Here is a 26,176-nt window from a genome sequence, read left to right on the forward strand (position 1 = left end):
CTTCCAGATGTGGGAACACGGCTCAGACTGCAACAAACCAAACGCTGAGATAAAGTGAAACTCTTGTGTCAGGTTCCCCTCCCTGCTATTTTTTTTTTAAAGCTTCCAAAGATAAATTGCATTTCGCTTCAAGATAATGAAATTTCCTTGGAGAAGCGACATATTTTTCTGTAGCTTTTGCATTTGGAACATGAGGAGAGTTTTTATTTTAAATCTCCATTGAAAGTGTTTGTCTGTCTATATTTTGCTGTCTTCCTTGTGAATGTTCTGACTTCACAGAGCTAGCAGGGACCCGGAGATGGAGTGTTTCTGTCACTTATTATAGCTTGCCTTGGCATAAAATTTAATCTTTGGATTTTTTTTCCCCTCCTAAAGAAATGGAAGTTGAAGCTAGATTAGAAACAGATAAAAAGATGTCATCCATCCTCAGACAAAGGAGTTTTTGTTTTTCTCTTTTGCATTTGCCTTTGTTAATCCTCTGCCTTCAAAGGGAACAAAGAGATCCTTCCACCTGGAGATCCTAGGGAGAAAGGGAAAACGAGGAGCAAGTGGCATGGCTGATCTGTGCTTGTGCTGTCCCACAGCTGGCAGGTCTGCTGGGACTTGCAACTGCCCAGAAAAACCCAGTTAAGAGGAACAGTCAGGTAGCAGAAATTGCAGCACCTATGAATCAAAGTGGATTATTTTGCTCCTAAAGGAACTTGTTGATCTTTATCTGTCTTTGCTGTCCATTGCTAGAGGAGCAGGTGCCTTCCCCTGCCTTGTTCCCCATCTCAGTGGCAGTGTGGAGGGGAGCATGTGCTGTGTCCATCCTGTTACATGGTGCCTGGTGTGACACTGAGCTGCCTGAACACTGCTCCCACCAGTGATTAATATGTTCTCAGGCACTGAGAGGCTCGAGGCACTTGGCACTTGACTGTCTCCCATTTTGGAACTTAATAAACAGAATATTCCACCAGCAGAACCTGCAATTTATCTTTCTGTACTGTGCTAGGAGTTACTCTGTGGCCTGGCTCAGGCTGCATCTCTTGCCCAGGGAATTAATAGACTCTTCCATAGCCCAGCTCCCTCTGTTCTCACTCTGGTTTCCAAATTAACCTTCATCTCACCTACTTTTTCTTCACGTCTCACTTCAATTTAGTCCTCAAATTGTTCACATGACAAAAGAGTTGTCCTTCCTACAGCTTCTTCTGCTCTGATAAGACGCCTGAATTTTCTGTGAATGCCTGGAGAGGACAATAACTTCTCTCCCTCCCTCTCTCCCTTCAGCTTCCCGATGGTTATTCAAGCCCAGAAGTCTCCCTGAGGTTATTTCCCCTGGGAGAACAGTAAGCAATTTGGGTTGCACTGTGCCAAGTGGCTGAGTTGTGCCTTGAATACACTGAACGTTTAATGCTGCTAATTAATGTTATTACATCATATTACATTTATTTAGACTCACAGGAAGGGGTTCAGCTGTGCAGAAGGTGCTGCAGGGGCTGGATGCTGCTTGCCAGCATTGCCCTTGTTACCTGTCTCACCTAGCTCTTGTTATGTGGTGTACAACAGACAAGTCTGGAATGCTGGAATATTGAAGGGACCTGCCTCTCTTATCAGGGAGAGGATTTACCAGGCTTTGACTCTTGAGAGGATGCTGTAGGTGCAGGCTTTTCCTCTACAATTAATGCACAGGCAAGCTGCTGGGAGCAGCCTGTGCTGCCTTGGCAGGATTAGGGATGCAGGAGCAGCGCTCCTGCGCTGTGTGAAAAGATTCCTGCCCTCCCTGCAGGCCTGGCCTCAGCTTGGAAAATAACCTGGGAGTGTCATGGCTGCTTTAGCTCTGTGCTTGTCCTGGCTGGGGAGGCTCCTGTGTGCTCTGCCAGCTCTGCTGCTCTGGGAGGCTGATGCAGGGGAGGTTTGTTTGACCTTTATCCTGCTCTGAGCTGCTCCTACATGAGTGTGTGGCTCACAGGGTTCTCCTGCCACCAAGGGCACCGTCCCAGTGAGCTCTCGGTCTGAGCTGGGTGGTGGCTCTGGTGCAGGGCAGGAGCCTTGGTCACCTCCCACCTACTGTCACCGGAGATGTCAGGCTCCCAGAGTGTGGGCTTGCTGCTTCCCAGCCCTAAGAATTTGGAGTGACCCCTCTAGAGCCTCCCTTGTAGCATGGTTGCTGCTACCAGAGCACAAGGATGGCCTGGTGGGATTCATGTTTGTGCTTCAGCTGCTCCTGTCACAGCCGTTGTGGGGGGGATGAACCGGGACTGGCACAGGCTGTGACCCCTCTGCTCTCAAAGGTGGTTACAAGGGTACAAGGGTTTTTGTGAAGGAAATCTGTGCTGTGCCATATGATAAATCTTGATGCTTCCTTTCACTGGGATCCCAGATCTTCATCCTCCACAAAGGCTTTGGCATCTCCTGAAGCAGCATCTGAGAACAAAGGCAAAGCTGTTAATTAAGACAGAGCTAATTCTGGCAGCCGACTGCCGCCGTCTCCATGTGCTGCTGCGGGCTGTGAGCACCGAGGGCCCGGCCGTGCCCCCGGGCACAGCACCACCCAGAGCCCTCCCTCTGCGGGCTGCTCGTGCTCTGAGCAGGTCTGGCCCCGTGTCCTTCCCTCACAGGGGCCTGCTGGGCACAACTGGAGCTTGCTGGTAGCCCAGAGGGTGGTTTTGCCTTCTGTGGGGTGTTTGCCTCCCTCACAGAGCTGGCTCAGAGAGCAAAGTAGAGCAAAATGTGCCCAAAACCCCATCAGGGTTTAATGCCCTTGATGTGCCCTCCAAGGGGACGCTGGTGGGCATTGTCTCTGGGGCAGGCGGTGGCAATCCCACTGGGTGTGCAGGGAAGCCCTGTGACAGGATACTGCCACCTTCTCACTCCCACCCCCAGATGGTACACGGCTTTTTTGGAGATGTGTCCTCCAGGAGAAGCAAAGCCTCACTGTTGGGAGACTCGGAGCAGGGCTGACGGAACAGAAAACGTTTTGAACAAACACAGCTGGCTTTCACCCAGCGCAGCCAACTCTTTGGCCAGCTGAAAAGAAATCAGAAGAATATTGATGTATTATGCTTTTTTTTTACCCTACAGAAATTGTCAGGCTTTTTTTGGTCAAATGTTAGTTTCTGAATGCAAGGTTTTCAGTTGACAACTATTATTTGGGAGGAACCCCCCCCCCCCCAAAAAATGAGGCACTTCTCTGGATAATTCACCGGCTCAGCTCTTCGTCTCTTGTATTTTCAAACGATTAACATTTTTTTGCTTTGCACATCATGAATATTCTATACTTGAGCTGTTACTGAGTTGTGCTAGATCAGATAAATAACATGGTGTTGCTTTTATGGCAGACTGGATAAAGATGCAAATAATACTGACATTTACTTCACAGTTTTCTTTCTGTGATCCTCTGAGTGAGTAAACTGGATTGCTGAGATATTCATGGGAAGGAAATGAAGAAGGGTTGTCAAGATGAAAGCAAATTTCCTTAAAACTTAGCCAGAAGCTTCTTGGCAATTTTTTCAGTTATTTGCTCAGCTGAATAGGAGCTGCTTGCGAATATATTTTGCACAACCGCAAAAGGAAAACTCTTGTTCCCGTGGCACCTCTGACTCTTTTTTGCACGCTCTTTCCCTGAAAAGCTGATGATTTTCCAGCGTTCGGTGTCTCTGCAGGGTTTCTGGTCCCAGCGTGGCGTGCGGCCGTGACCAGAATGAGCCCGTACGGCTTTCCCGAACCCGCGTGTGCTGCTGTCCCTAACCCCGATGTGCTGGGATCCCTGACGGGGCGGGCCAGGCTCAGCTTTGCTGTCGGGTGGGCGGTGGAGCAGCGGGGGATGCTGAGCCCTCCAAGGCTGACCGGGGCGGGGCGTGCGGTGAGCGGGACAGGGCGAGCATCCTCCTGGGTGGTTCCTTGTGGAGGCTGCGGGTGTAGACGGCTCCTGGCTGGGCTGGTGCGTACAGGGCACGGCCCTGGGCTGGCAGTGACGGGGCTGCGGCTGAGGGGCTGAGCATCCCGGCGTCCCCCGAGCCAGGCCGCTGCTGCCGGGTGCCCATGTGGCCGCGGCGGCCGGAGCGATGCCCAGAGAAGGGGGAGCGCGGCGCAGGAGAAGGCAGGAGGCTGAGGGGACCCCGCGTTGTGCCCGACCCCTGCGCCTGCGGTGTCTGAGCCTGAAGGGAGCGGCCACGTTGGGGGCGGCTGGGAACAGGGGCTCTGTCTCTGTGGGGCCGTGAGTTCTCTCCAGATTCCTTTTGGGGGTGAGAGAGGGGAGCGGGATTGCGGCGCTGTGATCTCTCCGATGCGTCCCCGCTGCTGTCGCCGCCCGTCCCGGCTCCGCGGGGTCCGGGTCCGCCCCGTCGCGGGTGCCGCTGAGGGGAGGCACGGCGTGAGGGGCGGCCATGGCCGCCAGGGGGCGCCGTCCCCCTTCGCACGGGCGCTCGCGGAGCATGGGGGCGTGGCCGAGGCGGGGAGCGGCGCGGGGATTGGCGGGGCTGTGGCGGGGGCGTGGCCGAGCGGGCGCGGGGATTGGCGGGGCGGCGGCGGGGGCGGGACCGGGCGGCGGCGGGGGCCGGCGGCGGCGTGGCCGCGCGCGCCACTCGCGGAGGCGATGTGACCCGGGCGGGCGGGCAGCGGCACCGGCACCGCCACCGGCCCGTCCCGTCCGCGGCCCCGGCCCGCCCTGCCCCGGAGCCACCCGGCCCGCGGACGCACCCCCCATGCCCGCTCACGGCCGCCCGCCGGTAGCGGCTGACGCCTGCGGGGCCCGAGGAGGCGATGGCTGCGGATCTGGTGGTGCTGCTCTGCCTGGCCGCCGCCGCGGCCGCCGTGGAAGGTGAGCGGCGACCGGGACTACCGGGAGCGAGTGGGATGCTGAGCCGAGGGTCTCTGCGCCGCCCACGACGTCTGCGGCTGGGGAGCAGGCAGGGAGCGACTCCCCCGCCGTAAGGCACGGGTACCGGGCTGGATCCTGGCCCCGTGGCCCCGGCCTCTTGTGCCAGCCCGAGTTCCCCGGCCCGCGGGCGGCACTGGCAGCCCGTGCCCTCGGGAGGGGGGCCGGGGATGGAGGAGAAAACCCGCCCGCATCCGCGTCGGGGGAGCTCCGGCTCGGCTCCCCTTCCCTGCGGAGCCCTGCCCGGCGCCGCGCTGGGGTCACCTCCGAGGTCCCTTCTGGTCCCCGGGGCCGCGGTGGGGCCGTCTTCGGAGTCCCGTCTGGGTCTCCCCGGCTTCGTGGGGCTGCCTCCGGGGGCTGTGGCGGTGCGCGGAGCCGCCTCTGCCCACCCGCCTCCTGCTCGCAGCCCCGGCGGGGGATGGATGCGCCGGGAGCCGTGGGCAGGTGGTCTCCGTTTCTGGGGATGAACTGAGCCCGGGGACGCTTTCCCCGGCCATGGAGCCACGGAGCAGGTGCGTGCTCGTTCTCTCAGCACGGTCCGTGGCACTGCGCTGGGATCTTTTCCCCATCTCCCGCTTGGTCGTGGGGTTTGCTGGGCAGCAGGAAGGTGCCTGCAGCCCAGAGCCAGGCTGCGGGCGGTCGGCCTGGTGGGACAGCCAGCCCAGCCCGTCCCAGCCTTGGTGCCGTGTCGCTGCTCCGTGTCCAGCACGGCTCTTGAAGTATCGCTTCGATTTTTTTTTTTCTCTTTATTTTGCCGCTGCCACCTTTTTTGCTGGTACAGCAGCAGCTCGCGGCGGGGGCTGCCCAGCGGCGGAGCGGTGGCTGCGGGCAGGGGACGTGGTGCAGCCCCGGGGTTGTGAGCAGCGAGAGGCGGGGTGCGGGAGATGATGCTCGGGATTTCAAACCTGCCGGGGCTGGGCCCTCCTGGGGGGGTTTAATGTGAGTATGGCTGGAAGCTGGTGGCAGGAGAGTCCGGCTCAGCTCCGGCAGCGAGGAGCTGGTTCGGGAGCTGGAATGCTGCTCCGCTGGGGCTCGGCCGCAGCTCCTCTCCGCTCGCAAGCACGGCTGCCGGATCGCGGCGGGCAGGCCCGCTCCATGCAGCATCCCCTTCCCGCTGGCTTTTGGCTGGCACACGTGTTTTCCTTTCGTGCTTCATGGCATCTCTGCGGGAATAGCTGGCGGTGGGAGTGCTGGTGCCATGCTGGAGCGTGATGCAGCGAGCGCGGTTTGCTCGCCGCACGTGAAGAGGCGAGACCTGTTAGCAGAGCCTGGCTGGCAGCGACAGCGGCTTGAGGCACTGCTGGAATTGCGGCTGCACGGGAGACTTGGGCTCCCTCCTGCTTTGGGGACACTCGTGGGTGTCACCCAGGATGTTCCCCAGCTTGCCCGGCTCTCCCCGGCAGCACTGGCACAGTCAGTGTCCCTGCCCAGGACCCAAGGTGTCGAGGAGTGGTGATATTTCTGCTCTGCTCAGGAAGTTGCTTGGATAGTAAAGTAGTATCCTAGGAGAGATCTCAGATTTCAGGGAAAATTTTGTATGGGGGATTTCTGAGGTAGAGCAATCGAATCCGGTTTGGAGTTCAGGCGAGAGTCTAATGATGTGCTTGTATAAAGAAAATGCCTTTTTATGGGGTTTATTGAAATCTTACTGGATCTCTTGATTCAGAGGTTGAATTTGCTAGATTGAAACATGGTTTTCTCTAATGGATCTGAAGTGTGTCGTAGGACCTGCCCTGCCCTGGGGTCTGGCTTTCCCCTGGTGCATCGGCGAGGCTGGATTAGCCAGGAGCCCTCTCTGACAGCCACGGCTGGTGCCCTGCTCTGCCCGGGGCTGCAGAGGCAGCCGAGCCAGGCATGGCTCCCTGCATCCCAAATCAGCCAACCAGACAAAAAGTCTTTTTCCTGTGATGGTGGGGGAGGCATGTGGGGGTCTGGACCCGGCTGGAGGAGGAGGAGGATGCAGCTGGAGTCAGGGCACGGGCTGCCTCCAAGCCACCCTCGTTGTTCTCCATAAAACCTTGCTAACTCATTGCCTGTGGCGTGCGAACCTGGATGTTATAGAGTCATTACCTGACTTTTTTTATGGTTCCTTGATTTTTTACTAAATCCTGTGGCTTAGCTGACCCTTTTCTGCTGGACACCTGGACATTTGTAGTAATTAAAATTTTTTTTTGTGCCTTGCAAAGAGGAAGAAGGATGTGAGAAGATGACAGCTCCAAATACCCTGTCTCTCCCACAGCCTGCAATCACTCAAGAGCCGCTCTCGTGCTCTCTCTCTCGTGTTAGCTGAACCAAATATAATCCATTTAGCATATAGAGAGGGTGGTAATGGGCTGACATTACATGTTTTAACTCGGCTTGGAGCTGTCTGTAGGTCAGATGGGGCTGGTGACCATTTCAGTGCAGCTCCTCCACCTGCTCTGTTTCACCTGCCTGGCCTGCTCGCCTCTCCAGGATCTCCCTGCCTCGCGCCTGCTCTTTTAAAACCCAGGTTTTTCTCTCTGTGCTTGCAGCATCACGGTAAGCAGAGCACAGGAGGGAGGTGAAAAGCTCTGCTTGGGGCTGGTGAATCCAGCTTAGTTTTCTTGCCCTGCTTATCCACTAGCTTCAGAGCTGCTGCCTGGGAGAGGAGCAGGGATGGACTCTGGCTGGAGAGCGACGTCCCTGGTTCGTGCTCTGTGCTCCATGCTCCCTGCCTGCCGTGCTCTGCTCTCCTCCCTGTTGGCTCAGCATGCACACATCTGTTGCAGGCATCCTTTGGGCTTCCTGTGCTTCTGCCAGGCGCCCGAGCGGGGCCTGTGCCGAGCAGGAGCTTCCCTGAGCACCCTGTGGGCTCCCACCTCTGCCCAGCTGCTCCACCCCGCGCGGAGCCCTTCTCAAGGAGAAGCCAGAAATAAGTCTTCAGGAGGGAATTTGCAAGTGCAGGTGGTCACCTTCATGGGAATTTGCGAGTGCTACTGTTCAGCTGTCTGGGTACTCTTGCTTTCTTTGCTCAAACTAATTGAGGGGAAAAAGAAAGTCCTAAGGGGGAACCCTTATTCCTGGCATGATGATGCCCAGATCTTGTGAGCCTGAAGAGAAGGTGTTTTGTCAAGTCATGGAAAAGGGGCTTGATGCTGCAGGTGCTTATGTTGCCTTTTTTTCCTTTTTAATTTTTTTTTTTTTTTGACTAACTTCCAGTATCTCTGCTCATGGACAAGGTGGGGATTGTGTTTTCCTGTTCTTTTGGATATTGGAGTGCTGCATGTTCTCCTGTGTGTTAAGCATCCCTGACTGCTGTGCCGTGAACTGCCAGGTTTGCTAGGTCTCCTCTAACCCATCTTGGGTGCAGCTCCTGACACAACAGGATAGGATAAAACCCTTCCATTGGTCTTAGAAATCAGAAGAAAATACAGATATTGGATGATGAAAGAGGCCAAATACGTTTGTCTGGATCCAGGCTGTGGTGCTGAGTAATAGATGTTTCTAGCAGAGGTGGGTTCTGTGAGCTAAAGAAATGCTCAGATTTGATGAAAAGGGGGAAGTGGTACCTTGGGCAGTGGGTAACTTAATGCTGATCTGGTCAGCAAAGTCTCAGAGACCCAGTGCTGGTGCAGTGGGAGTGCTGTGGGATGAGGCTGATGAGGTGATGCTCAGAGCAAGGCTGAGGCTCCTCTGGTGTGTGTGCCCTGCACTGGCTGCGTCCAGCCAGCTCCAGGGGGCTTTTTTATCTCTCCCAGCTGGGGGTACCCCAAGATCAGCACACATGGAAAGAGCTTCCTGCAGGAACCCCAAACTGTGGTGCTTTGTTCCCTCCAAACAGACAGTGTTGGTGTGAGGAGCCATTTAACAGCACAGCAAGGCTGGGTAAATACTTGGGGTTGTGTGATGGAATGCTTTCCCCAAATATTCCCTAAGATTTGAAAGCGCATTTCAATTTGACCTTGTTCTGCTGCAAACAGAGCTATTAAGGGTTGATGCACACAATACCTGGGCAAGGCAAATGTTAAGGTTGGATGTTGGCTGGGTGGCAATTTGGGAAGGAATCTCCTTCTGGAATGGTAGAAGGTTGGAGTGAATGTTGCTTACAGAGGTCCCAGGTTGGTGTGAGAGCAGAAGGGTGTGGAAAAGGATGGAGTGATGGCAGAGTAGTGTCAGGAAAGAGCTGGGACCTTGGGTGGTTATGGACCCTGAGCTGGTTATTGCATTGTTCAGCTTTTAGGGGTAAACCCACAGACATTCCAAAAATGAGCAGCTTGAGAGGCTGCCTGGAGTGTGCAGGGAAGGGAACAGACACACAGCAGGTAGAGGCAGCACAGCCTTTTCCTTAGGGATAATGGGAGCAAACTCTTGCCCAAATCACCTCCATGGCTTTCCAGATAAATGGCAAGCGTGGATGGGCTCCCTCCTTCCCTGTAAATGTTGCTCACAGCCACAGCTGAGTTTTTGGAGCTCTTTTATTTTGGTCACCATCCATTTTCCCATCAAGTCACATCATGAGAAATAGTGAGAAAAACAGGACACGTGTTTTGTAGGCACGAAAGGATCTGTGCTCTATTTATTTATTTCTCACAACTTTTGAATTATTGAAGTGCATTCAGGGGAGATTAACTTTCCCTGCTCAATATTTATTATTGTTTCATTTCCCTGAAAGTTGGAGCTACAAGAGCTTTGATGAATGGGCTGGAAGGTTCTGTAGTTTCTCTATGGCTAATCTAAATACGTCCGTATCCTTTGCTGAAAAGCTAATTTGTAATTTCCTATGGTAATGCTGCTTAGTGAATTATAATGATACACCAGGGCCTGCTTTTCATCCCAGCCCTCTGTCAGGGGAATAACGCTACCGCTGGAAAACGGTGTGAAACCTGGAAACTGGCCATTAGTCCCCTAAATTTCTGCTCTAATAGCAGGAATGCAGAGAGCCTGTGCACCATCTGGTCTGTTTGCTCACGTTTCTGCCCCCAGGTTGGTTCCAGGCACGGGAGGGGTGCCCTGTGCTGATGCCACGAGCCCTGGGTTTGCGTCAGCCACCGGAGCTGGGTGGTGCGCGCAATCCCTGCTTCTGGAAACCTCTCCCACCACCCCAATTATAACCCAAGTGTTATCAGTCTTCTGAATAATTGAAGAGGCTTTCTGCTGAATATTTAATTACAATAATATTTGGTTAGCAGGGGTTGTTGGGCTCAGTTTGTGCAATTGAGAATTGCTGCAAGAAAGGCTGTTAAAGGAAAATGTTGTTGTCTATGATCATTGATTTATCTTTTTTTTCTTTTTAAGCTAATCAGTTACTTAGTTGAAATTGGTTAATTAGCTCAGCTCCATTAAGATTCTTTGGCATTTAAACTTGATGTTTCTAAATAATTATAGTTTTGCCTGCTAAGCCCACAACCCAGGGTGACCTAATTACTATTAAAGCAAGACGTGCTTTGGTCTGGCTTTAATAAGTTCCTGCTGGGAGCCCCGCAGTGAAAAATCACAGAGGCAACAGTTCAAAGGGGAAGGGGCTTGTGCTGAGCCCTGGACAAGGAAGATGAATGTCCTTCAGCCTCACTTCTTCCAACTTAAACCAGGGATGCTCTTGGTTTGGGAGGAAAGGAGTCCTGGAGCATCCCTTGGTGGACATCTCCATATTGTGCACTTAGGTCACAATGGATGGTCATGGAAAGCAGTTGTTTAGAGGAGGTGAGGGTTAAAATTGGTTCTAGTTAATTGATGAGTGTTTATTTCCTTTTTTTCCTCTTCTCAGTCATTCCCCTTAATAAGCAGACTGAGTCCTTCCTAGGCCTTTCTGCATGGGGAGAGAAAAAAAATGGTATTAAATTAATCTTGGCAATTTTTAACAGTATTAAGGTTATTTAGGTTATTACTAAGATCTAGTGGAAGTTGTCCCTGCCCATAGCAAGGGGTTGGAACGAGATGATCTTTAAGGTTTCTCCCAACACAAACCATTCTGGGATTCTAGGATTTCATTTATTTATTTGTTTATTTAAAATTTTGAAATATCCAGGCCAAGTAATTAGGCATCAGTGGAGCCTCAGGTATGTGCTCATTAGTTGGTGAAGGAAATGTTTATTATCTGGGGATGCATCCAGTCAGGGTTACTGGTGGTTGGAGCTGATGAAGCTTTATTTTGTTATGCAATGAGTAAAAGTGGAGGGTGGGAATAGGCAAGGGGCTGTGGAAATCCTCACTTCCAGGCTGTTTCCTGCCATCCTTGATGGGGGTTTCATCACTACTTCAAAGGATTGTTTTATGATACTCTCTCCTCAAAAACCCTTCTCTCATCCCACCTGCTTTTCCAATGCACTGGTACCCATTGTGCCACATTCCCAGCAGCAACTGGGAACCAAGCTTTGGATAATTCAAACCCAACCAGCATTTTCCTTGGATTGCTCCAAGCACAGCCAGGTTTTGGTGTCTTTGCCTGCCTATATATTATTTTTATGAGAGGATGAGCAGCTCAGCCCACTGGATGCTCCCTGCTCCTGGCTCTGCTGTCTCTCAGGAAGCCTCTGAAGTCCTGCAAAGCCCAAGACCTGTTGCACACCCACATCTTTCCTCAGCAGAATTGTATTTACAACAGGGCAAACCCAATGTCTGGGAAGAATGATGTGCAGAAATCCATGATATCAGAAGGCTAATTAATTACTTTATTATACTATATTATACTATAGCTATTTTACACTGTATGACACTAATAAGAACTATATTAAACTGAAGAAAGTTGACACAGCTTGGACCTGACAGGCTAATTAACATAAACAATGTCCACCAGAATTCAATCAAGCAATCCCTTCTGGTAAATAATCTTCCAATAAATTCCACATGTTCAAAAACACAGGAGCAGCAAATAAGAATTGTTTTGCTCATTCTTTTCTCTGCTTCTCTCCATCCAGAGGGCATGTGAGTACCACAGAGCAGGGGGACACCTTTATTTGTGTGTCCTGGTCAAATCACCTTCAAGTCAGGGTGGAGGGTGCTTCTTGAGCCCCAAAACCTGGGCAGACAGGGCTGCTTTGAGCAGCAGGTTGATGCCCCCCTGTGCTCCCTCTCTGCCATAGGTGACCTGGCAGGTGACACCCAAGATGCAGGAGGCTGTGATGAACTTGGTGGTACCCAGAGCTGCTGTTTGTCACTTGTCTCCTGCTGCTAAAACCACGCCAAGGGTGGAGGGATGGAGCAGGGAAGGGCCGTGTTTGAAGTTTTATGGAGGTTTTTCATTTCTTTTTCAGCAATCAGAGGCCAGGGATGGGCCTTTGATTACTGGAGGCCTCCGCTGGCTTCAGCCACTTCCGTAGCTGCGGGGTTGGAGCCGCCTCATTATCATCCTCACTAGGGCCCTGTTGATATGAGGATAATTGCATTTTGCTCAAAAGACATTAAATCACTGTGGAACAGGCAGAGGGATGTGAATTACATCTTCCCCAGGAAAACTGGGAACTCAGCAGAAGAGTTAAAAGGGAAACACTGTCCTCAGGGGGCAGGAGGAGAATGGGGCTGGCTGTGGGGGGCTGCTCTGGGCATTCCTGCCCTCTGAATGGGGGAAACTGAGAGGGAGACAGCCTGATGTGCTGGAGGCACTCTGGGGCTGACCTTGGTATTTTCACCAGAAATCTGTAGTTTCTTATTTCCAAATGCCCAAGGGACAGGATGGACGTGTAGGGGGAGAGCACGAGTGGGATGCTCTTGCAGTGCTCCGTTTGATGCTGGCTTTGCTTTTCATTTGAAACAAATGTGTTTGGAAGTAACAAAATTGTCACAATTGTACTGTCAGAAGTGCTTCTTGTAATGGTTTTGACTAGTCCAGGACCTTTCCCTCCCATGATGTGCCCATGGAGCTGGAGAGGCTGCTCCATAGGTGTGTGCCCTCACCACGTGGCCACTCCATCCCTGCTCTTCTGCTGTGATTATTTTTAAAGCAATTTTTATTTAGTCCTGGAAATTATAGGCATGACCTGGCTGCAAGTGAACCTGGAGCACAGAGCTCTTCCCCAGCCTGTGGAGTTTGGCTGAAGCTCCACACAAGTGGGTGAATCTCCTGGCCTTTACTGCCTGTGCTTTGCTTTTTGACCTGAAATTGCTGGTGGGGGTCTAAGATGTTTAAGGCCATCAGACTCTAAACAGAGGCACTGGGAAGTCACATACAATGAGGTTATTGTGACCAGAGATGGACTGTACGGTGGTAATTTCTGGTGCAATGAAATAAAGGGGGATCAGTTCTGTACTGTGTTTCCTGGGGAGGGGTGTGTGGCTCCTTGAGCCATGGGCATGGTGCCAGGTAACCTCTCTCTTGCTCAGTCAAGCAGAGAAAAGCAGCAGCTGTGCAGGAATTAAAGGCATCAGTGCCTTTTTCTTTGCACCCAGCTCAGGCTGAGCCCTCCCATGCTCTGTCCATGGGCTGGCAGTGCCCCCTGACCCCTGGATGCTGCAGCTAACTCAGTGGAGGGGAGGAGGTGGCTGCTGGGAGCTCTCAGGGCACGAGCTCATTGTGTTCAGCATCCCTCTAAAACTCAGCTTTTATTCTCGTGCCGCGCGTGGGTTATTGCCGCGCGTGGGTTATTGCCGCGCTGGCGGCACTGCTGCGTGCCCACGGCAGGGAGGCTGCTCAGAGCTGCTCAAAGCCATGGAAAGCTGCTCCTTAGCTTCACTGGGCTGTGGCTGAGGCAGGAGAAAAGGGCTGCTTGGAGAAGGATGCTCCTTCCAGCCCTGCTTTGTGTGCCAGCGCTGGGCTCTGCTTGCCAGGGCTGAGGAAATCCCTGCTTTTGTATGGTTGGCTCCTTAACTTGTGGGAAGATGGTCTGGCTGCCTCCCACCAGTGGGAACCACTTGGCAGCATCCCTAAAAACAGTCCAGCTGCCTCCCACCAGTGGGAACCACTCAGCAGCATCCCCAAAAGTGGTCTGCCTGCCTCCTGCCAGTGGGATGCACTCACATCATCCCCAGGAGAATCTTTTGTTAGTAAGTCCCTCCAGCTCCCTGGTGAGAGGGCTTTGGGAGTGATGGGTGGGTGCCTACCTTAGCCTGTGCCCTGATAACTCGTGTGTTTTCCCACTCTGGACCCCTCCTCACTGACCTATGTGGTCACTCCCATCCCCTGAGCCACCAGCCCAGTAGATTTTTGGGGGTGGTTTGCAGCAAGGCACGTTTTTATTTTGTTCTTTAAAGCTTTGCAGCATTCAGGGGAAACTGGGATGTCTTTGAACCATTTAAAGTATTCCTAATAGGTTACCTTGAAAGCTTTCTGCAGTCTTGAATGAATCAAAGTGCAAATGTTTATAATGCAACACCCACACAGGCTGGGAGAGGAATTTTATTAAGGCAGGAGAGTCAGAAAACAATAATAATAAAACATGTTTTATGAAGTTGGTGAAAAACTTATAAACTAGGTGGAGTTTTACAGCAGATGAATTTGATACAAGTTGTAAATTTGAATTCCCAGGCTGGTCCTCAGGTCCTGCTCTTTATTACCTGAAATAACATTCTCCACTTTTAATAGCTGGCTGTGGCAGAGCGAGCGCGGTTTTATCTTTCTAAATGATCCACCGTGCGTGTCTTATAATCAAACCTCTGCCCATCCTCAGGGTTCCAGCCCTTTCCTTCAGCAGCCAATTAGCAAATTGCTGCTCTTTGCTTTGCTGTTAGGAATCCTTCAATATATCCCTATGTCTGGATTACTGACATTTTTTTTCCAGCAGAAACCACTTTATCTTCTGATAAGAGAATGTTTTGTTAATACATCAGCAAAAAGGGACAGAAAGATGCTCTTGATAGATCAGTGTTTTGCAGTATCAACCTGCTATGTTTCCCTGCTCCTGGCACTGCTGGGAGGGATGGGGGCATTTGCCAGAGCATCTCTGTGAGGGGACTGGTGGCTTTTTGAGGTGTTTGGTGTCTGTTCCCATTTTTCTTTCCCATTTTGCCCTGAGAATCCCCCCTTTTCCCAACAGATTCCTTGTGGTGCAATGCAGGGACCAGCAAGGTGTCAGGGCATGAGGTGGCTCTGTCCGTGTTCCAGGGGTGGCCTCCCAAGGGTGGCATATGTTGAGTTCCTGACTCCCCTCGGTTCCATCAGCCCCTCCGTGTCACTTGGCTCTTAGCAGCTGTACCTGAGGAAAGGGTATAAAAATGGTTTCTCAGTCCCCTGTCCTGTCTGTGCAAACACCAGCAGATTATTCCTCTTGAAAAATAAGTGATTACTTAAGTAAAGCATTCGAGCTAATGGCCAGATTATTCCCTTTAAAATGGGAAAGTAATTAGGGATGTTTTTTAAATAGGCTTCCCACCCTTGGATCTGCTGGGATTAGCTTATGTGGGTGTGTAAATATTTAGTTTCCAAGGACTGGGGGTTTTTTTCCCCTTTCTTTTTTTCTCCTCCTCCCCTTCCTTGAAGTAACAGCGGCGATAAGCAATAGAAATGAGGCAGCAACTGTTCTTGTATGCTTTCCCTAGCATCCAAAATATAATTGGAATTAAAGATGATCCTAAAAGGAAAACAAAATTGAGGTTCTGCTGGTGTGATGCACCAGAGGTTTCCTCTGTGTGTGTGTGGAATTGAAGAGAAGTCATTGGGTGCTGGGATGTTTGGGATGATGGAGAACAAGTTCAACCCCGAGTAGGAGCAGTGGGTGAGCATGGTGGGCTTGATTGGATTTTCTTCCCATGGCTGCCTGCTAGCTGGAGGGAATTTTTGAGCTTGTTTCCCTGTGTGGAGGTCTCTCTTTGACATCCAAACAATTTAGACTTTGTGCAAGACCAAGGCGCTTTGATGTTTGGCTTCAAAACCGCTTCTTGTTCTGAAACTTGTTGCAGTGCTTGCAATGTGTTGGTGAAGCTGGGAAGGCGAGCAAAAAGAAGCTGAAAGCAGAAGCAAAATATGCAATTAGATGCAAAAGTGGTTTTAAGTGAATGATGTGATGGAGTTGCAGATTAAAGGAACAGTTGGAACCAGTCATTCACACAGCTCTCTTCAAGGTCTGCATCCCTGGAGACTCCTGCAGCTGAGGAGCACCTTGCCAAGCCAGAGGAGGCCAGATCTTGCATTCCCCCCATCCATGCAATGGATAAATCCCAAGCCCTAGTGAGCCACCAGAAGAAAACCTGGCTCAGAAGAAAAGCTGCACGGCCCCAAAGTTGGAGCTGTCATTGATGTGCCTTGTGGCTTTGGTCCCCTCCCGCTGCTGGGAGGTGCTTAGCAGATACTTCTGGGCCATCGTGCTTCAAATCTTCATGCACCCGTCATTTTTCTTTCTGGCAGGGATTATTTATTGCAAGCATTAACCTGGAGCTGCTTTCAGGTGCCTCAGTCATTTTTAAAAGACTGCATTTGTACTGTTCAGCTTTTTTTGGCAATTTGGGACTTTTTGTTTGCTTGCCTGCCTGCTGGAAAGTCTTCAGAGGTTGTTTAGGAGGCGAGGGGAGCCTGTAGATCCAGATTTTTTTTGTTATTATTATTATTATATATTATTATAATTAAAACATATTTTTAGCAGCTGAAATTCAAACCCGTCTGGGTATTTATACAGCAAGATGTTTTGGATGAGGAATAGGCCAAGAGAGTCACGTGGTTGGGGCCAATGTGAAACAAAAGAATCCATTTATTATCCAGGCAGGAAATTTGTTCCTCGGGATGTTGTAGCTGCAGACATAATGATTTCATTTCCTCTGGTTCACCCAGATTAATGGCTTGTGCTCTTTTGTTTGTGTGCCTGTGTTATTCCTGCAGCCCGGCTTCCCCTCCCGCTCCGTGCCGGCGTGTGCGAACATGTGTGCGAGTGCCCTGGGCGAGCAGGGGGCACGGGGGTCCCCAGCCTGCAGCAGGATGCCTGGGCTGCTGGGAGAGCTGAGCAGAGCCCCAGGGACCACCTGGGGAACCCTTCCTGGCACTGATGGATGACGTGTCTGGGGGTCTTCTCCTGCCGCATCTGTGGGGTTTTTCTCCTGCTTACATTTCTGGGGATCTTCTCCTGCCCTGGTCACCAGAGCAGTGAGAGGTGTTTTCCTGTGAAGGTGTGATGGGATGAGTGAGATGAAGAATTTTAGAGAAGTACAAATGTTGAACTTGAGGGAAGTGTGAGAGCAGTGTGTCTTCTCCACAGCTGCACTCCAGGATATTTGTAGGTGTTGAGTACGTGGTGGGAAACCCAAACCTTTGCAGACTCCCAGACATCAGGCTGTGAAACAGCCTCTTTCCCCAGGGAGCTGTGCTGATGCACAGGGATGCAGGAGTTGGCCACATGGCTATGCGTGAGCAGCTTCTTCCTGGCTGTGTGAGTTGGCCTTTCATTCCTGGTCTCAGCCCTCACAGGACCACTGCCCAGCTGGGTGGTTCTGTGAGGGCTGAGACCCTTATACTCTGTCCTTGATAAAAACCCCGCAGACCCATCTTTGTGGACACTCCCAAGATTAGCAGCAGCCTTAATCACTCCCTTTCTCTCCTTCTGAGTGTTTGCCTTTCAAAAATGATGTGATGGGCAAACAGTGCCTTTGTGTTGCTGTTGTCTGGTGGGTCCTTGTGGGGTTTTGGCAAAGAACTTTTAATTTACTGTGTGCAGCATGACCCAGTCTTCTGTTCTGGATTGATCTGGAGCAACCTCGTGGAGTTGTAAGCACCCATTTGTGATGAGGCAGCTCATCACAGGTGAGCATGGTGCTGCCTAAAATCCACCTGGAGAAGGATTGGTGACTGTCTTGCTGCCCCTGTGCCTGGCTCTTCCTCCTTCCCTTCTTTGGATGTGTCTCCTCTAAACTAGGGAAGGAGAGTTTCTTCCACTTCTTTTGGAGGAGGTTTTCTAGCAGGGACATAACTTGCTGAAGGAAAGCCCTCTTGGCCATCAAGGTGCTTGTGCCACTCCTGCTGCCATCCATCTGGGGCCTTGGCGCACTGATCCCATCTTGGACACGTGTTGCTCCTTCTTGCTTTTGTCCTCCTGAGCTTTTGTACCATGAGGGCTGCAAGCCCACTATTCAAACACTGCAGATGAGGGGAATGGGAAGCTGGTACCCTGTCAAGCCCAGGGTGCTTTCTTCCCACCTGCCTGCCCTCCCAAATGGCTCCTGTGTCGCCCAGGTGACAGAGTTTGCGAGGATGTGACAGCTCTGTTGCGCAGAAGATGATGAACAGTAATGAGACCCTGAGCACAATGTGCACTTAAAGTGATTTATTTCAGCAAGGAAACCACAATCAGGGAGGATGGGTCACCGTCATCAGGAGAAGAGGTGGGTATGGAGATGAGCTTCAGGGGAACTTTATAATCAACCAGCAATGCTTTAAAAATGAGCAGAGCTGGTGTTGCATGAAATGGAGCTGTTCTGGCTGTGCCAGGACCATCCCTCACCTGCAGCAGGTCGCAGGCACCTCCTGGGCTCTGGTCAGTGACTGGGGGACTTCTCCTTGGTTACCTCCTGCAGTTGTGCTGAAGTTTTTTGGTGAGGTGTCACCCGTCTGTAAAGTCAGCATTTGGGCAGGAGGCTGTCCTGAGGAGGAGGGGGAGAACTAATCCCTGAACCGGCTTTGGCGCGGCTCCCGGCACGCAGATGGCCGTCCTCATGCTGGAGCCTTTTCCCAGCTTGCGCAGGCGCTGGGGCTGGAGGCAGGGGTGTGCCAGGCAGGCTGCCTGCCAAGTGGCACCTCCTGCCAGCATCCTCCTCTTCCTCCTCCCCTTCCTCACCCCCAGGGCCTGTGGGACCTGTGCCTGTGCAGCTCAGCTGGGCACTGCAGCTTGCAGGATAAGCTCGGCCTAAGAATGGCGCTGAGCAAAATCTTGTGATTTAAGCTTGACTTAGAGTAGTGCTTGTGTTTCTTCCCTTCTCACAGAAGAGGCTCCTGGCATGGAGGGATCCCTGGTGCTGTCTCTGTGCTGGCACGAGCTGGGGGGCAGGCAGCTGTTTGCCCACTGCTTCTGGCACCATTTGGATGATGCACCATGAGCTTACAGCAAAGGGTCCTGAACCCTTGTTGATGAATAGAGTCTTCCAAGGTGATTACAGTTGCTCATTGTTGTTGGTGAATTTAGTCAAGGATTTAACCCAGCCCCACTGGCCTGTGGAGCTGTCACCTTGTGTGAATGGGTGTTTGGAAATCTCAGCAAAAAACACTCACCAGGCCAGCTGTGTGTGTACATAGCTAAAGGCAGCTCAGACTGATAGGAAAGATTTTTGGATAGGTTGCAGGATGGTTACAGATCCTGGCTGATGCTTGTTTTGTCTAAATCTAAAAGTGGAGAAGAAGAAGAAGAAAAAAAGGCAAAGCTGGGAGAGCCCAGGATGAGTTTCCAGCGCATTTTGAGAATTCCAGGACATTTGTATGTGGAGCCAGAGCAAAGAACCCAGCAGGGTCTGCTGATGGGTGCTCTGCCCTTTCCAATGGACCGATTGGCTTTGCCACATCCCTTTTTGTTGGTGGGGATTGAGTGGGTGATGGGCTTCCCCACCAAGGCATTCTCAGGGCTGCAGGCAGAGCCTTCCCCCATCCCATCCGTGTCCTGACGGAGCTTCCCTGCGCTGCCGGCAGCCGCGTGCTGCTGTGGTGGCACAGATTTATTGCTCTTTGCCTCGTTTGCACTCGGAGCTGACTCCATATGGTGCAGAAGCCGGGGAGATGACGCTTGGCACGGCCGGCGCCGGGCTGGGGGGCGGCGCTTTTGCAGCTTGCTCCGTTTGAGGTTCAATATTTCCACCTCCTCTCCTTGAGGGCTCTGCTCCCGCAGCTGCAGATCGCTCGTCATCCCCAGCGCAGCCAGAGCATCCCGGTGCGATTCCACACTCACCCTGCTGCTTTCCCTCTTCTCCCCCTGAGATCCCCTGTGCGTGGGTGGACCAGAAACGCTGTTTTTTAGTTCTTACTTACTAGTGAAATTTTTGGCTAGCCCCCCAGAAGGCTTTAGTACACGTCCGAAGCTGCATTAAAAAAATAGAGGATCAGTGTGGCTGCAGCTGGGCTGTGCTGGGGTGAAAAGTGTTGGTGACTGGGGAAGCACCAAGCCCTCGGATGCACTGGGAACAGTTGTGCCTGTGCTAAGCTTAAATCCCCTGGCAGTGCTTGCTCTGAGCAGTCTGTCATGTTTGTGGCTCACGCAGAATCCCTGTGACATTTTAAAATAAGATCTAGTAAATAGGAGCTGGACGGTGCCAGGTGCGGCTCTGGGTGCGAGGGCTCTCCGACAGCTGGGCTGGCATTTCACATTTAGGGCTCCATGAGATGCCTGGTTTTGTAGCAAACGTGAAGCTTTTCTGGAGAATGTGGTCCAAGACAGTGACTCATCCTGAATCTCTAAAGATGTGATAAAGGCGTGTAGGGAAACGCAGGATAAATGTTTTGATTTTTAGAGTTTTCCTCACAGGCGGTGCTACCCTCGAGTAAGGCAAAATAAATCCAGCGGGGAAGGAGAGCTGTGGATAAAGGCATGGACAGGTCTGGCACAGGAATTCACCAAAGCTCAGTGCACCCACTGTACTCCAGCGCTGGAAGTTGGCTTTGGAGTCAAGCATGTGCCCCTGTAAGACGTATGTGAGCCTGCTGCTTGGGAGATCCCCTGCAGTCCCATTGGTGCCGTGGATCCAGGCATGAAGACTGTGTGTCCTTGTAATTCATCCTAGCACGTGTAATTGCAGATGCTATTGATGTTTATGGCAGCTCTATCTTCTCAGATGACTAATTCTGTATTTAGAGGCTCTCATTTCCAGGGGAATCCCAGCTGATAAGGAGCCCACTTCCACAGAACTCATTAGGCTTCAAATGGCCCTTGTCTGCAAAATCTCAAGGCTGCTTGTATTTATTATTTTTTTATCTCTTTTTGGAGTTCCTTGCTTTCTGATAGTGTGATGAAGTTCCCTATACCCAAGAGGGGAGCTCCTGGCAGAATGTCCTTATGGGTGACCTCCTTGCTTCCATTTCACCTGGCTGGAGCACACCACATTCAGCCCATGTGGGTAACTGGATGTTGAGCAAGATGTGAGCTATGGAAAAGTAGTTCAAAACAGGAAGTTGTTGGTGTTATTACCCAACAATGTTTGGATTATTCTCAAGACTCGGTGCTCCCCCAGGACGTATGATGGGTGGGGTTTTGGATCCTCCTTGTTCTCTCAGCTAGTGAAATGGGTGTCCAAGCCAGCTGGTCTCCACCCAGAGAGTCCAGTGATGTGAGGCTGGTGTGCCCTGCCTGTGCTGGAACCATCTGACTACCTGGATGAGGGACAGAGTGTCCTCAGGCACCTGACCTTCAGCCTTCATCTGCTTTGCCCTGTGCTGCTGAGGGCTGACCTCACGGATGCTGAAGAGCAGATGAGTGCTCTGTCCAACCTAAGTGATCTTTCCTTCAAACCAGACCTCCTCCACCACTTAGCTGGACCTTCTCTGAGGCAGTCTCACAAAGATTTTTGGAGGTTAAGGTTTCTGGGAGAGCCTCTGCCCATCCCTGGTTGGCTGAGTTCCTCTTCCACATCTTGTGGAGGATGAAGTGAGCTGCATGCCAAGCCTGACATATGGTGATTTCTGGGGCAGGCTGCGGCGTTCTGAGAGGTTTGCTGGCAGCCCAGCCTCGAGAAAACAGGGATGGGGATTTAGATGCATAGTGACATTGTTCTGGAAAATGTTCTCCTGAAAGACAGCTGCATCATCTGCCTGCCCTGAATGGGCCCTTGGCATGGCTGGGTCTGTGTTGGGAGAGGGGACAGGGTGTTTGTTAAAGTGCTGTCTCAGCCCTGGGTGCTGCTTGACTTTGAGTTGCCAAACTGTAAATGATGATGTATGGACAGTGACCTGTGTGTATGGTGTGTGTGGATTTTGGGTATCCAGGGCCTGTGTGCAATTATAAAAAGTATGATATCAGCAACTGATTCTGTCATGACAGGAGCAAATGAGTTCCTGATAGTTGAAAACTTGTTTCCAAATTTTCTAAAATAGGTTTGCAATTTAGAAAACAAAAGGTATTGAAAGCCCTATCTTTTTTCTCTTATCTTTCCATTTGATTTGGTCCCCTTTGTTTGTTTTTTTTCCTGTGATGTATGCATTTTTTGGTAATTCTCTGTCATTTCCTTCCCTTTCCCTTATCTCTCCCTCTGCAGTTCTCTCTCTCTTCCTCTCTATCCCTCTCCCCCTCTCCCTCCCCTCAGTAATTTATTTGCAGGCTGGTTGTCTCTTTGATTTACTGTCTCTCTCCTCGGTAGGATTATGATAAATGGATTGTATGGCTTCATCTGAGCTTGTCCAACATCACGTACCCACGCTGGGTCAAGTCCCTTTGGAGCCTGGAAACCGAGGGGAGATGCTGGGGCTGGAGGTGGAGTGAGAGTTGTAAACGGGGCTTGGTCCATATGGTCCTGACTTTGCATCACCTCCTGAACTTTTTTTGGCTGGGGTTTTGCTTTGGGTTTTTCTCTTGCCGTGCATGTGTATGAATGCATGGACTCTTGCAAAAATGTAAGCAGGTATTTGATTGGGTGCTTTCAGGCACATCAAGCAACATATTTCAATTTAGCGTATCCCGATGTGGGGAGCGTTTGCCACTTGCAATTAGAGCATTTCATCCCACAGCGCAGCAGGCAGCGCTTTATTGATAAAGTTGTTCTGTAGTTGCTGAGCAAACACCCCCAAATCTGAGCTTCATTAAGTTATCGCCTGCCCTGCTGCGATGCATCTTCATTGCTCGCTGAAATCCATGGCATTGACGGGGGATCCCGGAGGAGGCCGGGACTGTGCTGTGCAGCCACAGCGTAATGCAGCCCATCACAAATTGACACAGCACACTCCTTCTCGCCTGATAGACAGAAATTCCTTCCCTTTCCAGCTGGAAGTGAGGGGCTTTTTGGCCACCGCAGATCTCCTCATGCTGGCAATGGCTGGGATGTCTTTGCAGAGCAGGCTCAGCTGCTCCTCTCTCCTGAGAGGTTTGCACAGACCCTTAGAATGCAGGAAGGCAATATTTTGTGTTGACTTGTTGTTGTTTAGTGCATCCTCCCCCTCCGTGGCGGGGTTTGTTACTCGGTGGGTAATCCTTCATAACGAACCCGCGGGAGATTGATGGGGAGAGCTCGTTATGCACTTCCAGAGCCGTTCCACCGTCGCTGTGTAGCAGCAAAATGCACCATTAAAGGCAGAGAGCCCTGGGAATGATGGGACGTAATTAGTTGTTGCTGTAATATTTTTGATTGAAAGCGCAGAGATGCTGGAAGCGGCTTGGGGAAGGCAGCGCTTTCAGGAAGCTGTGAAGAGCAGCAGCTCTTGTTGGAGAGGAGAGGCTGATCCTGCTCGTACCTTTGCTGCCGCTCCAGTGCTGTAATTAAACCATCTGGGAGATGCCACAGCATTCCTGATGTGCAGGAGCTGTGCTGGCTCCGGCACGGCAGCGCTCCCCTCACAGTTACAAGCAGGAACCAAATGGGGAGTCCCCCAGCAGAAGAGATATTTGGGGTGGGATGTGCCTCCAGCAGCTCACTGCCTAAATCCTTGTGGCAGAGCTGTATGGATTCTGTATTCCTGCTTTTTCCCAGTTTAGTCTAAATTTAAGGATATATTAAAAACTTGCACAGGTAATCCTGGACTTGTGGTTAGAAGTGTGGTCATAGAGAGGAACCTGGAATTGCTCAGGCAACTTCCTAGTGTATGCTTGAATGCTTTCATGGAATCACAGAATCCCAGAATGGTTTGGGTAGGACCATTAAAGCTCCTATTGTTCATGACTGCTGTTGTGGCCAGGGACACCTTCCATTATCCCAGGTTGCTCCAAGCCCCATCCAACCTGGCCTTGGACACTTCCAGGGTCCAGGGGTAGCCACAGCAGCTCTTGGCAACATGTGCAAGGGCCTCATCTCCCTCACAGGGAAGGATTTCTTCCCAATAGGCAACATAAATGTACTCTGTGTCAGTGGAAAGCCATTCCTCATTGTCCTGTAACTGCATGTCCTTTTCCACAGTTTCTCTTCAGCTCTCTTGAAGCCTCTTTATCTATGAGAGCCTTCTCTTCTCCAGGCTGAGCAATCCCAATTCTCTCAGCCTTAACTCGTAGCAGAGCTGCTCCATCCCTCTAGGTATCTTCTTGGCCTCCTCTGGATTCCCTCCAGCAGCCCCATGTCCTTCCAGAGCTGGACACAGTGCTGCAGGTGAGATCTCACCAGAGTGGAGTGGAGGATAAATTAACCTATGGGAACAGTGAGAATTAAATTCTGATTATTCTGCTGGCACCTGTGGGACTTTCCTTCCATTGGCATCGAGAGGTGTGATGCACACCACGAGTGTCTGGAGTGGTGGTGATGATGGAAGCCATAGTGCCACCTGCACGTGGACATGGCTTGAAGTCACAGCAGCCCTGGGAAGGCAGAGCTTGTGATACCATAGCAGTTAATGTTATTTAGCACCAGGCTCGAGAATAAAGCGTCTTGGCGCTGTTTCCCTGTCATTCCCTTCCCCTGGTAATGTCACCAAACTTGGACAGAAGCTTCCCAAGCTGTGCGTTCGCCTTGGGCTGATTCTGCTGAAGCTCTCGGAAGGGTAGGAAGAGGTAGGAAGCAAGCTTGGCATTTATGAGCGTGAAATAGAGGGGAAAATATAGTGCTTTCCTTATGGAAAAGAAGTCTTGCTATTGTTCCCCTCCAGAAAACCACGCTGTGGGTGCCCAGGGATGTGCTCTGGCGCTGGATTTTGTGCTGATCCCATTGACACTTACTGAGGCACCTCAGGATGGGTCTCTGAGGTTCCCACCCGTGGAGAGCACCCTTTATCCCCCCATACCCGAGCCCTGTGTGCCCTGCCCTCCCATCTCCCCTCCCTCCAAAGGCTCAGCTATCAGCACCCACCTCCCTGCTCCCCACGTATCATGGGGGGCTTATTTCCAGCAGCTGGCATACTTTCCAAATCTCCCTCTCCCCATCTGTTGTTATCAAGCCTCCTCTCTCCTTATTTTGCTTAATTTCTATCTTTTTCCTCTTGGTTGTCTTAGACAAGCCTGTGTCTCTCTACATATGCCCAAGCATTTGCTTTCGAGCGCCTTAGGCTGGTTCCTGCCGTTATCTTCGTGCAGGAGGGAGAGAGCTGCTGTTCCTTGCTTCGGGAGAGGGACCCCAGGCAATTATTGAGGAGTGATGCACTTGTAGAAGTGTCTTTGTGGCCTCCCTGAGCAGAAAATTTGTCGTTGTATCTCTTTCTGTCCAGATAACAGCGTCAAAACGCGGTCAGGTTGGGTTAGTACGGGTTGGCCCTCTCCCTTTGTGTGTCTGCCTGCAGCCGGATCCCGCCCCTTCCAGGGAACAGTGACACCTTGTCCCAGCATGATGGGCAAGAACCTGCCCTTGAGAGCTCTGAAATACGGGTTTGAGGCTGGGAGTTTTGGGCAATAAGTTCTGCTTCATTTTGGCCAGTTCAGGAAGGTTTTTCTGGAAGAGGCTTCAATCCTGCGGGAAGAGTGGTTGGCAAGGCGGCATCAGCTGGTGTGAGATGAAGGCTATTCTCGCCCAAATAAACTTATTTTTTCCCTGCTGTTGGAAGGATGCCAGCCCATCCTTCACTCCTCTGAGGCACAGCTTATCCTGCCGCAGGCATCATCCCTGCCCAGGTTTGCCTGGGAGGGTGTGGGGAGCCCGGGACAGCAGCGAGCCCTGCCTGCCTGGATCTCAGAGTGCCATCCCAGATGGATGTGCTGCTCCGTGCAGGGAAGCTGGTGCATTCTAATTGCTGGCATCTTTACTTGTTACGAGTGTAATTGTGAGTAGACGTTTGTTTTTGTATTGATAATTAGGGACTGGAACAGATGGTGAAGGCTTAGTTTAAAGTAATGTGTCCATTAAAGAAAATCTACTGTATACAGCTGAAGATTCTTCACTCCAAGAGAGCTCAGCTCTCGGTAGCAGAGCTCCTCTCTCCCTAATGAGGGGTTGGGCTGTCACAGCCTGGCCAGCAGAGCCTCTGATCCCAGAGACTTCTCCCAGTGAACTTACTGAGCTCCCTCCTGATGGCAGAGCACCCCAGGTACCCGCTGTGCCCAGGTGGGCAGGGGTGGAGGGAGGTGCTGGAGGAGCGAGCCTGGGGCAGGGGAGGGGGTGGCACTGCCTTGGGCACGGAGCTGGCATGGTGGGACTGCTGGATCCAGGTGACAGGGTTCACTCGACCTGGGCAGTGATGCTGTGCTGGATGTCAGAGGTGCAGGGAAAGGCTCTTCCCCTGGGGGTTTAATTAATACCCCGTGCCAATTAACGAGGCCTGGTCCTCACGGAAGGGCGAGGCAGGTGGGATGGGAGGTGCAAGGTGTCCATGTGGCTTCTCTACTCATTAGGGCTGCTCAGGCACTGATCTGCACTAATCCCCTCATTAGCAGCATTCCCTGCCTGTCCTCCTTGCCCAATCCCAAGTGA

General features: G+C 51.7%; 1 protein-coding gene across 1 annotated transcript in view; it reads left to right on the forward strand.

The window, feature by feature from the left end:
* The first annotated feature begins 4,575 nt into the window (after nt 1-4,575).
* EPHB1 (EPH receptor B1) overlaps nt 4,576-26,176 on the forward strand; it is a 70,722-nt gene continuing 49,121 nt past the window's right edge. The window contains exon 1 of the mRNA XM_059478930.1: nt 4,576-4,801. Coding sequence (XP_059334913.1) covers nt 4,744-4,801 — 58 coding nt within the window. The 5' untranslated portion in view covers nt 4,576-4,743. The remainder of the gene's footprint in view (nt 4,802-26,176) is intronic.

Source organism: Ammospiza nelsoni, chromosome 10 (assembly GCF_027579445.1).
Source record: "Ammospiza nelsoni isolate bAmmNel1 chromosome 10, bAmmNel1.pri, whole genome shotgun sequence".
NCBI classification, from domain to species: domain Eukaryota; kingdom Metazoa; phylum Chordata; class Aves; order Passeriformes; family Passerellidae; genus Ammospiza; species Ammospiza nelsoni.